This window comes from Sebastes fasciatus, chromosome 5 (genome assembly GCF_043250625.1).
Source record: "Sebastes fasciatus isolate fSebFas1 chromosome 5, fSebFas1.pri, whole genome shotgun sequence".
NCBI classification, from domain to species: domain Eukaryota; kingdom Metazoa; phylum Chordata; class Actinopteri; order Perciformes; family Sebastidae; genus Sebastes; species Sebastes fasciatus.
The window spans coordinates 38,859,259-38,872,369 of NC_133799.1; the positions used below are offsets into that span (position 1 = coordinate 38,859,259).

The 13,111-nt window shown below is 39.7% G+C and overlaps 1 protein-coding gene across 7 annotated transcripts in view; it reads right to left on the minus strand.

The window, feature by feature from the left end:
• Positions 1-13,111, minus strand: part of lpp (LIM domain containing preferred translocation partner in lipoma) — a 231,385-nt gene that overhangs the window by 122,756 nt on the left and 95,518 nt on the right. For all 7 annotated transcript variants that reach the window (XM_074636656.1, XM_074636655.1, XM_074636659.1 and 4 more), the window contains 2 exons: positions 6,138-6,241; positions 2,593-2,715 (listed from right to left, as the gene is read on the minus strand). In XM_074636656.1, coding sequence (XP_074492757.1) covers positions 2,593-2,715; positions 6,138-6,241 — 227 coding nt within the window. The remainder of the gene's footprint in view (positions 1-2,592; positions 2,716-6,137; positions 6,242-13,111) is intronic.

Sequence of the window (13,111 nt, forward strand, 5' to 3'; positions counted from 1 at the left end):
TAACAGTATTTATAAAGCACTTAAACCTGCTTTATAATATAAAAGACATGAAAATCTCACTTTTTACAATATGGGACCTTTAACCTCTTCCACTTCTTGAGGACGCCAGCACTCTCGGACGACTTTACTGTCTTTCAGAGAAAGTAGCAGGCGAAGATACTATTATCATATAAAACTAGAAAACCTAAGAAATCCATTGGAGTCCAAGTCCACGTCATGCTAGCATGCCGGGAAGGACACGAAATAATGCTAAATTTTACACTAAATTTTGGCGAGGAAAAACTGGCATGGCCACTTGGCTTGACCTTTGACCTCCACTTGCCTTGACCTTTGACCTCAAGATATGTGAATGTAAATGGGTTCTATGGGTACCCACGAGTCTCCCCTTTACAGACATGCCCACTTTAGGATAATCACATGAAGTTTGGAGCACGGAATAACAGCTAATGTTAGCATCAAATTTGGGGTCCGCTTAGTTTATGTATTATGTAGTTAAGGTTAGTCCCTTAGACGTTCTGAGTTTTTTTTTTTGTGGAGTAGACACGGGCAGTATTTAGGAGGAAACTTCTTTGGCCTCACTGACGAAAATCAAACACGGCATCGCGGATAATTCGCAACGAAACCGGTGTGCATAGTTGTCATGCGGAAAATTCTCACGTGGACTTTCCATATTCTCACACTGCGTCTTCACATCTCAGTGGTGAGAAATAGCTTTTAATCTGAAAAGTAACCAGAAACTACAGCTGTCAGATGAATGTAGTGTGCTTAAAGGTACTGAAAACTATAAGTAAGTTAAAAGTATAGTTAAAATATGTAATCGCGATTAATCGCATGGCTGTCCATTGTTAATCGCGATTATTCGCAAACTAATCGCACATTTTTTTATCTGTTCAAAATGAACCTTAAAGGGAGATTTGTCAACTATTTAATACTCTTATCAACATGGGAGTGGACAAATATGCTGCTTTATGCAAATGTGTGTATATATTTATTATTGGAAATTAACAACACAAAACAATGACAGATATTGATCCAGAAACCGTCACAGATGCATTTAGCATAAAACAATATGCTCACATCATAACATGGCAAACTGCAGCCCAACAGGCAACAACAGTTGTCAGTGTGTCAGTGTGCTGACTTGACTATGACTTGCCCCAAACTGCATGTGATTATCATAAAGTGGGCATGTCTGTAAAGGGGAGACTCATTCACCCATAGAATGGTGAATGGACTTGCATTTATATAGCGCTTTTCTAGTCTCCCGACCACTCAGGGCGCTTTACACTACATGTCAGTATTCACCCATTCACATACACATTCACACACTGATGGCAGAGGCTGCTAAGCTGCCAAATTTGCCCATCAGGATCTAATCTAAATACTCATTCACACACCGATGGCTATGCCTTCGGGAGCAATTTGGGGTTAAGTGTCTTGCTCAAGGACACATCGACATGTGACACGGAGCAGCCGGGGATCGATCCACCGACCTTCCGATTGGTGGACAACCTGATCCACCCTCTGAGCCACAGCCGCCCGAGAAGCCATTCATTCACATATCTGGAGGTCAGAGGTCAAGGGACTCCTTTGAAAATGGCCATGCTAGTTTTTCCTCTTCAAAAATGTAGCGTAATTTTGGAGCGTTATTTAACCTGCTTGGTGACAGGCTAGTATGACCTGGTTGGTACTAATGGATTCCTTAGGTTTTCTAGTTTCAGATGATAGCAGTATCTTCACTGTACATCTATGGTACATCTATGGTGTACAGTCTAAGACCTGCTCTATATATAAAGCATCTCCAGATAGCTTCTGTTATGATTTGACGCTATATAAAAATAAATGTGATTGAATAAATTTAATTGAATTCACTGTAGCCTGCCACAACCTCTGAAAGTTTGATTGCTTTAACGCGTTAAATAAATTAGTGCTGTTAAAATGAATTTGAAACTTTGACACTTCTAGTTTTTTTTTTTAAAAGAATAGTTTGACAAATTGAGAAATGTGCCGATTTGCTTTTTTTCCGAGAGTTAAGGATTCTGCACACCAAGTCCGTATTTTTCGTTTTTTTATCCGTCATCCGATAAAAATTGTTACTCACAGAAACTTTGCACACCGAGTCAGATGCATTTATTAATCTCTTCGTTTAGAAAATTTGCAATACAAGACAAAACTGAATTAATGGAGCTGGAGCTGTACAGTGGATAGCGCTGGTCTAAAACGGGGCTGAAAACGGCCATGGCAGTCTGTCCTCCCCAAGATTTTGCGATTTTTTTGCGTTATTTATCCTCCTTCACAACAAACTAGTATGACATGGTTGGTACAATGGATTCCTTAGGTTTTCTAGTTTCATATGATGCATTTCAGTATCTTCTCAAGTTGTGTTAATGCTTTAAAGAAATGAGTGGAGTTAACGTGTTATCGCATTAACTTTGACAGTCCTAGTAGAAAGAAGCAGGAAATGTAAATACTCAAGTAAAGTATAAGTGCCTCAAAATGATACTCCAATACAGTACTTGAGTAAATGTACGTATTTTCTGAGTGTCTGTGTATATCTGTGTGTACAGGTGTAAAGTTGTGCTGGTCTTATACCTGAGTGATCCGTGGCTTGTAGGGCGAGCTGCTCTCCAGGTCTGCCAGGATGCTGGTGAGGGAGTCGATCTCAGCGTCCAGACTGGAGCGTCTCTCCTCCAGGGTCTTCTCTGGTCCTTTCATCTGGGAGTAAAATACAGAGAGCCAACTTACTAAAACAGCCTGTAATGGCACTTAGTTAAGTTACTTTGTTTAGTTGCACTCAAAAGTTTAGGACAGATAATCATCAATGACGAGTAATTCTTCTGACTCTGTGCCGCTCAGAGACATTCTCTCCTGCTTTATTTCACCCTTTTGGATTACACTTTCTGAGTTCATGCTTCACCTTGACCTAAGAAAATCCTTTTGAAAGCCACACATCAATAGCAGAGACTTCTCCCTGAGAGAAATGCGGTGAGAAATAAGAAGCAATGTATTGTCTGAAAGACGACTTTCATAAAGCAGTGCACTATTCACCTCCTGCTTTTCAGCACACTTGGATTTACAGTATTTCATTCTTCATGCATTATTCATCACAATCTCATCCAGCAGTATTTCAAACAAAAAGGTCATCTTTTTTAGAATTAAAGTCTGATATTTTTTATTCCATATTTTAAACATTCGCCCTAAAAAAGGATGATAAGAATTGCTGTGATTTTTATATAAGTAGTTTATTATCAGAGGAGGCTTGAAAGTGTCAGTAACAGGATTGCTCCAGCTCGCTGATTTATTCATCTACATTTTTTAAGTTTCACCTCAGAGAAAACACAAAGACACAGAATATAACAAAACTGTTGCACAAAAAATCTGGAAAGTAGCTAAAATGATTTGACCGTTAGTGACACTTGGGTTTCTACAAAAATTCCCGGGAATTTCTCCACGGAATGACCGATATATTTTTAGTCTTCTGAACTATGCTGCAACTGCAAGAAGACTTCTTGCAATTGCCTGCGGGGGCTTTTTGAGTTGGCTGGATCAGTGACTGCTTCTTATTCTAATGTTATGTGTTTGGATTACCTGTCACAATCTATTACAGGCAGGGCTTGCCTCCATTTGGAGCAGAGCTGCTGCTTAAAAACATCTAAGGCTATCATGAGAGGGGGTAAACAAAGCAACACACTAATGGCTTGTCTCAAATCAACAAAAGAAAAAAAAAAAAACAGGCAAACTTATTTAACAGGGATAACGAGGAGGATGAAAGGACACATTGCGCTCTTTGTGATGTGTTGGAATTCGCCGTGTAGGGCTTCATAATGTGGACACCATCCGGGATGAGAACTAGCTGCTTTCGTCTTCCTCTCTCCTGCTAAAGGTTTCGGCATTAACATGTCATAATCCAGACATCTCTCACAGCCGGGGCGATAAAGACAAGAGAATAGTTCTGCTTTCTTCTGAGGAAATACCATTCAAACACTGATTTATTCATTCAGCGTTCTCCACTGAGGCACAGAGAACAAGATACAAAGACATTTTGATTGATATCTATCCCTCTTTCTGAACGGCGCCTGCAGTTAAAGAGTTTTGCTCTGGCTGCAGGACACATAATTAAGATACCAGTGGTGTATTAAGGAATTAAGTTGCATGGCCAGGGTGATTCTACAGCCAATACGATAGGAGAAGAAAAGTCACAGATGGAAACAGTAAAGCACTTTTAAAACTAATTAAGCACTTCATTTCTTATGTAATTTCAGGCCTCAAATATCTTTGACTTCTACTGTTGATACTGTTCAGAAGAAGAGAAATGGTGACAGAAATGGCAGTGACATTAACAGGAGGTGCCATTAGGGCTGGGAGATGGAGAAAATGAAATATCTCCATATCTTTGATCAAATACTTCGATATCGACATCGCAACGGTATATAGGACGGTCTAGACCTGCTCTATATGAAAAGTGTCTCGAGATAACTTCTGTTATGATTTGACGCTATATAAAAATAAATTGAACTGAATTGTAAGGCTGACTATCGGTATATATATATAATAATCATCGGTAATGTGGATATAATGACTAAGTGAGTAAAGGCAAATAATAGAACAGCCTGGTCAGCTCAGAGAAATGCATCACTTTACTGTAACGCAGCCTTTAAAACCAGGAAAAGACATCACTTATGCCATATTACCATATCCAAACATCTAAGACAATATCTAGTCTCATATCATGATATGGATATAATATCGATATATGGCCAGCCCTAGGTGCCATTGATGAACACTATGATGTGTTTAAGCTCTATATATTGTTTTACAATTGAAAGGTGCTCATGGAATAGTTGGGCTCATTAGCATGAGCACAAATAACCCTGCTGGTTTGAATGTTTAGAAAAATGATAAAGTGGCTGTATGTATGAAGTGAAATGTGTGAGAGGCATCATTATAAAAATGTCTCTCACATTTCATTTCCACAATCTGGCTTCAAATCCCCACCTCACCATCTGTGTTGCCAGTTTCCCCTGCCTCCATAATGTGCGTACGCATGGGTCACAGTTTCCGTACAGGTGTGCACATTCTCCCGTCAACTTTGTTTTTATAGATCACAGCTTTTGCATGGGAAGTGGCGTACGTATATTTCAGGCCCTGTTTTGTGCATATGCAATGGTTATACTTGAGACCCCTGGTATTATAAAAGTGAGGCTGGCAGAGCCCCGGTGAAAACATGACCTTTGTAATTTAACTCAAAGTGATCTGGGACTTCATAAAATGAACAATAGCAGATTTGTGGATGTTTGGGGATCTAATGATTTGCTGCACAGATTTCTAATATGAGAAGTGCATTTTGTTGATGGCTTATTCAATGTATAACTGCTCAGCCTATTCTAAATGTGTTAAGAGAAAGCAGCTCTGCTGATTGGCTTAGCCTAACATTCCTCTCGGTTGAATGAAATCCAGAGCTGGAACTGTCGTTGTACTGCACCTTTCAAATATTTGTATTACTACGAGAGGTAGTTTACATCGAGGTCATAACACCACATGAAGACATATAGAGCTAATCCACCAGGATGCAGTCTTCTATGTATACAGTTTGTGTGGGAAGAGCGATGAATTTACACGCATCGCATAACTTATTTAAATGACGTCTGTCTCTAGACTTACAAAGGAAGCATTCATTTAGGATAAAAAAGTGGTCAGATCAAGAGAGGGGCTTGGAAGGAATGTGAAGCACTTGGAGGATTTCGCAGCAGAGGTCAATTGCTGAGAGTGTCGGTCAGATCGCAGAGGCCAGATATCCCGGGAGGGACTAACGCCTGTGGGTATTATGGCCAGCAAGGCAGAGAAAAGTGACCAGGCTCCACCAATAGGTGTCAGCCTTCTATCCTTCCTGCATTAGAGCTCTGAGAGCTGAAGAAAGTGTGTTTATGTGTGGGTCCTCGAGTCAGGGTGGTTGGCTCCAGGCAGCATCTGGAGCTGGACGCTTTCTGCAGTTGGCTACAACTCAAATGGACACACAGTTTTGCTGGACTTGGTACATGAACTCAGTGTAGAGCTCGGGGCCGTCTTTGCTTTCTGTGCCGACTCTTCGAGAGATACTGACAACCAAGAACATTTAATACAATAACACTTTCCCTCACCTGATAATCAAATGAGTTCACCGTTGGAGGAGGAGGGAAGGAACCAGGGGATGTCGAGAAGCCAGTTGACTCTCCCGCAGGTGGTGGAGGGGGAGGGTAGTCCGCTGGGATGGACACACACAGATACACACCAAGAGAAACAAAAACAGCTTATTAAATACTTCCCCTTTTTTCCTACATTCAAACTGTCACAATTCTAAAAGAACAGACAATGCACTACTGAATTAACACGCAATAGAACTTATTTGTATCAGTTTATGTACATTCTCAATAACTAATGTGACGGGTGCAGAAAACAACAAGAAACAAAAACTAACGAAACAGTTCAAAAACATTTGGTAAAAATCTCTGGATGAAGTGAACCATATCAACTCCTTCACATAACGAGACAGTGGACAGTTCACATGATGCTCTGTGTGCTCATGGTTATATTACACAGGAAGATTAAATGAGGTTACTGTGTATATACGTATGTGAATGGATCTGCTTGAGTTCCTGCATGACGATGTGTGGAGAATGTGAACACACACATCCCTGTGCACCCACGTCCATCCATTCAAAAAAACATAGATATGAAAGTGACATTTTGTGTGTGTGATGTTGTGTAGAAGTGTGTAACATACAGAGCAGTATATTGTAAAATTTACCCTTTTGTATTTGTGGAAACTACAACAAATAAAGAAAACGGGTATGAATGGGTAAAGATCAAAAGAGTCCTTTCCAGCTGTAGATATGATGTTGGCTACCATAGCCACAAAAGCTGGAGTTTTACAACTTAAAGTTTTACAACTGTCAAAGGTAATACCATTAATTCATTTTAACGCGACTAATTTCTTTAACGCATTAACACAACTTGCAACTTTTAGATTGTAGCGGGCTCAGTTTTAAAGCTGGAGTGACGATTCTGGTATTATATGAAACTAAAAAACCTAATGAATCCATCGGTACCAACCATCTCATACTAGCTCGTAGTGAAGGAGGATACATCACACTCCATACTAAATTTTGGCGAGGTAAAACTGTCATGGCCATTTTCAAAGGAGTCCCTTGACCTCTGACCTCCAGATCAGTGAATGTAAATGGGTTCTATGGGTACCCACGAGTCTCCCCTTTACAGACATGCCCACTTTATGATAATCACATGCAGTTTGGGGCAAGTCATAGTCAAGTCAGCACACTGACACACTGACAGCTGTTGTTGCCTGTTGGGCTGCAGTTTGACATGTTGTGATTGGAGCATATTGTTTTATGCTAAATGCAGTACCTGTGAGGGTTTCTGGATCAATATCTGGCATTGTTTTGTGTCTTTAATTGATTTACAATAATAAATATATACATACATTTGCATAAAATAGCATATTTGTCCACTGCCATTGTAAGAGCCAAAACATGATGCTGGCATACTGAGGTTGGGATGTAATTCACTTTTACGAACACTAGGTGGCACTGTATTAATTGATTGACCCAGCCACGGGTATATAGGTAAGGAGGTGTGTTGTTGGCATCAGGGTTTAGCCCGGAAGGGCAAATGGTTTTTGAGCGCAGGGACGCTGAATTGTTTGCCGTGTTATTATTGTGTACTCGTTGCTATGGTAACTGGACTTGCTTCTTTAAGACCATATTAGGAATAAATGAACTATTATTGTAAAACCAACGAGCGGCCTGAGGATCACTTTTGTACAGCACAACATGCAACAGAAGGTAACATCTACAGCGAAAAGCGCGTCAGTCCAGGGCTAATCACCTCAGTAGCTACAGTATTGGACTTTAGCTCCTACAGCCATGTTAATAAGAGTATTAAATACTTGACAAGTTTCCCATTAATGTTCATTTTGAACTGATAAAAAAATGTGCAATTAATCACGATTAACTATCGGCAATCAAGCGATTAATCGCAATTAAATGTTTTAATTGATTGACAGCCCTCCTTCAGTTAGAAATAAAGTCCGCTAACGCCAACAAACAACCAGCCCTACCACAACTCAGACTCGGATCAACATCAGCTAACATTACTGCCAAGCATGTGAAATATACAGTGATGGGGGGGGGCGGGGGGGGGGGTTTCAGGTGTCACTGTTAACAAGCAATTTCTGATTCTTACATAGAGTCCCTTTAAGTTTAACAGTGCTAAATGCGAGGTTGGGAGCATTTCCATTGCCTATTGCCGTGACGGCTGAGCCGGCGGCTCAAAACTAACAGCACTAACAGTGAAAACAAGACAACACTGCTGACAGAGCTAACAATGTTAATCTGGGGGTAACCGGAGGGTAGGCCCTACACTTCCGCAACAGTACCGTCGGTCGGGACGGCGTTATCAGCTGTAACCGCCGTATGAGAGCAGTGCAGAGCGGCAACCGTGAGCTAGCAAGGGGGGCACGCTCACAGCCCGGCTGTGTCAACAAAGTAAGGAGAAACTCGGATTAGGACACACACAGAGGGAGAGAGACTTCATTCTCTACTCAGGTAGACATTACTCCTCTATATCTTTACATAGACAATAGTTGTTTGCTGCTCTATTAATTCTCTGAATATCATAGAGCACCTTAAGAACATATAATACTGTATGTGTGCATATTTTGTACCGTGTCATTTACCATTCAGGTCCTGCAAACACTCATCAGGATCTGATTGATATTTATGACATTAAAACACAGTGAACCAAGATATCCAGTTGTCTGAAAGATACAATGCACCATTTGTTTAAACCAGCATCCGTACAAAATGCTGAGAAATTAGAATTAATCATAAAAATGTGTCAAATTTTTGAACCGTAAAATCCAACCAGATATTCGAGAGAGAGAGAGAGAGAGAGAGAGAGAGAGAGAGAGAGAGAGAGAGAGAGAGAGAGAGAGAGAGAGAGAGAGAGAGAGAGAGAGAGAGAGAGAGAGAGAGAGAGAGAGAGAGAGAGAGAGAGAGAGAGAGAACGAGAGAGAGAGAGAGAACGAGACAAAGAAATGGAGCTTCGTCATCCCACGTCAATGGATTGACACACATTATTGGAGCAATTTGGTTAACTAAGAAGTACTAATCTGGAGTAAGCGTGTGTTTCTTTTCCCGGAGATTGGAAATGTAAATGTTGTGTTACAAATGGGTTGGACTAGGTGTTTGTTCTGCCAGAGGAGGAGGAACAAGCCAAATTTGTAGTTCTAAAGTCCACGCTAATCCAAGGATTGCATCCAACCACATGTTTCAGACAGGATAAGGAGTTACGTGCCAAATTAAATTTTGATTTGGCTTCTCTTGGCACCGGATTTAAGACTGAATCATTTGACCATGTACTTCTAAGTACCAAACCAGACATGAGCTTTGCAAATTAAAGGCTTTTATGAGACGTAATGGGAATTTGTTCCAATGCTAAGACTTTGATGAGTCCTGTTCAGAAATTCCATTTGCTTTCCATGGCTTTTATCTGTTTTCATTAGAATCTAATTGATGTCATCAATGTAGTTTATCCAAGGCAGCTGACCAAATTAATTAAGCGTGGTTCACAGTTGCCTTGACAAAACAGCCGAAAGAAGAAGAAGAAGAAGAAAAAAAGGAAGACAGGGAGATAATGCAGGATGGTTAAAATTGGACACGTGTCTGCATCTTGAGCATTGCAACATTTCAGAAATTGTGAGCATTGCATTAAACATTCCCTCTGGGTGCTTGAGGGCCTCCATGTGAATTGTTTATATAATAACCTTGTGACCTCCGCTGAAACTCCAGAGTGTAACAGCTCCTCTAAACCTATGGGAGAGGAAATAAAATATGCTGCTCGACAACAAGGTTCTGCCCCAGTCCCTCCCTCCCCTCCCGCACCGATCCTTTTTGCCAGAATGGAAGTCACTTGTAACTTGTGGCTTACAGAGAATTAAAACATTAACTCTCATGTACATTTCTCTCGAACATCAAAGATGTTTTGGATTTCTCATTTCAGGAAACACAAGAGTTGTAAATGTTACAGAGACGCATGTTTTATTGAAAAGGTCTTCTGGATGTGGAGCGGTGGAAAGCAAAGACTTGGAGCTGGAACATGGGTCATTAAGCATCTTTGCTGAAAGGATCTTTCCTCCCCTCAACCTTATTTTTCTAGCATCTGTAAATATGCCAGTCATTCAGGAGTGAAATGTGTTAATGTGCTAATGTAAAACACAATCACTAGTAGTGTTTGTATTCCCTGTAATCCTTCCAAGTTCTCTTATAAACGCCTGCACTCAACCTTGAAGTTGTTTTATGGCTGATTCAGGGTCAGCAAAAAAACAGTGGTTTAATAGAAGCCTTTTCAATTAGGTGGCATGTAATGTTACAGCTTATTTCCAGAATTTAACATTCTACTATAAAAGGAATTATCTGACTTTGAAAATACATCACTGGTGATCAAAAGATCTTTACATTTGTACTAGGGCTGTCAAAGTTAACACGATAATAACGTGTTAACGCAAAGTTGCTTTAATGCCACTAATTTCTTTAACGCAACTTGCGATGTTTAGGTTGTTGCAGGGTCAGTTTTAAAGCTACAGGGAAGATGCTGGTATTACATGAAACTAGAAAACTAGAAACTATAACAACATTGGTACCAATCATGTCATAACTTGTAAGTAAGGAGGCTAAATAACGCTCCAAACGTACACTAAATTTTGGTGAGGAAAACCTGGCATGGCCATTTTAAGGGGGTCCCTTGACCTCTGACCTCAAGATATCTGAATGAAAATGGGTTCTATGGGTACCCACGAGTCTCCCCTTTACAGACATGCTCATTTTATGATAATCACATGCAGTTTCAACACAGTAACTCACACTGGCAATGTGTACAAATCTAAATAGCTGTGGATGAACAATTATCACACAGCAAAACAAACCAAACAATTAAAGCTGCAACCGAAAGGTGCAAGCTGAGTTATGTTTACATTCAACGTTATTCACCAAAATGCACTTGCACATTGCACCACTTCTTTGCATGTTAACGGCGTCGCGTGTGTGCTTCTACATGTGCATCCTCATGCATGATGCAAACAACACGGGGGGCGGCCCACTCATAAAAATATTACACCATAGCACTACTGGTGGTAAAAAATTCCAGGATATCTTTAATTATCAATTTGATGCTTTTGTCTTCAGTTAATGTTATTGATATTTAAACAACAATTTCTCTATGTAGGCGACTTAAAGACTGGTCTAAAAAAAAGAGAGTGAGGCAAGAGGAAAGAAACTAATTGTTTCAATGTGGATCCGTATTAAAGCAAAAAAAGAAACTTTAACAAACATGGTGGTTGTTCAGAGTCTGACGAAATGGGTGAAAATCTGACAAAAAAAATCTAAATACTGAAGAAACTTATTTTCCCAAAATAAAAGAAAAGAAAAAAATAAAATGTCCAGTGCAAACGCAAACACTTTTAATAATAGGTCATCTGTGTTTTCTCGCCACTTCTCTTTCTTTTACCAGCATTATTTTATGTCCTCATCAAAAGAGGACCTTCTTTCCTCTCAACTACAGTGAAACCGTGACACAATATCTGGGGGAAAAACTCTTAGAATTGTGACAGTCTGTAGGAACTGAAAGGGATGACCCTCATTCATAGGTTAGGGTGAAAAAGATGCAAATAGATACACAAGAAATCAAAGAAAAAGACAGAAATAGCATTTAAGCCTGTTTCAAACCAATCAGTACGAGTCGAGGCAAAAACCGTCACTGGCTTCCCACCATTAAAGGGGAACACCACCTAAATTAAGAATTCAAATATGTTATTTCCATGGTTTAGGAAAGTTCAGTCAATATATCTGAACATGAGCTCCTCTTTCTCAAAGCCTGAAAATAGAGAAGTAAGTCTGGAGCTGCTCCATAGACAATGAATGGGAGACTAATTTCATGGACCCACAGAATGTTTGTTTTCTTTTTTATACAAAATGAATGATACAAATGAGCTTTATTCTATTGCAGTGTTGTTAGTTGTGAAAGAAGGAATGTACCTATATAATCAGAACGTTCCCCTGGGTGCTCTCAGTGTCTTTTACAACAGAGATTCTCAATCTTTTTTCAGCCAAGGACCCGTTACAAGATAGAGAACATACCGGGGACCCCCTTATGTACTGGATGTCCCTTGGAATAATTTGACGCAGCCTATTTTTTTACACTACTATAGTTATGAAAAAGAACAACACAAGAGAAATGTATTAGAAAGATATTAGACATGTATTAAACATATTTGCAGATTCTAAGAGTTATACATTTGTTAGATTAGAAAGTAATCAATGAACCACTACCAACCCAGTCGGCAGAAAACTTTGGTATTGTACATTTTTGCAAACCACAGGATACGTTGAATGTCAATGTTTCCAAACCAAAACAACGTTTCATAAGTACAATTCATATCAGCCTCGTATCATGCTGGCAGAAATGCACAATGCTACGTGGTTAACGTTGTGAAACGATTGGTTAGGTTTAGGCAACAAATCTACTTGGAAAGAAGATAATGGTTTGTGTTAAATAACGTAACAACGGAACGGAACTATGTCAATAAATAGCAAGTGCCCTTAGCAGACTTTCTTACATAACATTACGTAACAAGCATAACAAGGTTGCGTAAAACAAGGTTAATCGAAATATTATTTGTTTAACTATGAACCCTTTTGTAAAAAAAAATAATTACATGATCATTTAAATGATTGAATTTGAAAACTTTTCACACACCCCCGGGTAGAGTGCCACAAACCCCTGGGGGTCCCCGGACCCCACTTTGAGAATCATTGATCTAGAACATCTCTCCCTATTCATTAGGTCTATGGAGCAGGTCCAGACATGATACGCTATGATACCACAAGTTTGAGTTTTAGCTCTCTAGTTTTGGGATTTGGGAGAAAGCTGTTCAAATTTATTCATATTTTGTGGACTGTCTTAGACCATAGGAATAACATGTATGAATTTTGAAAATAGACGTAGTTCCCCTTTAAACGCAGCTAACTGTATTTATTGAAAAATATGACCAAGTCTCGGT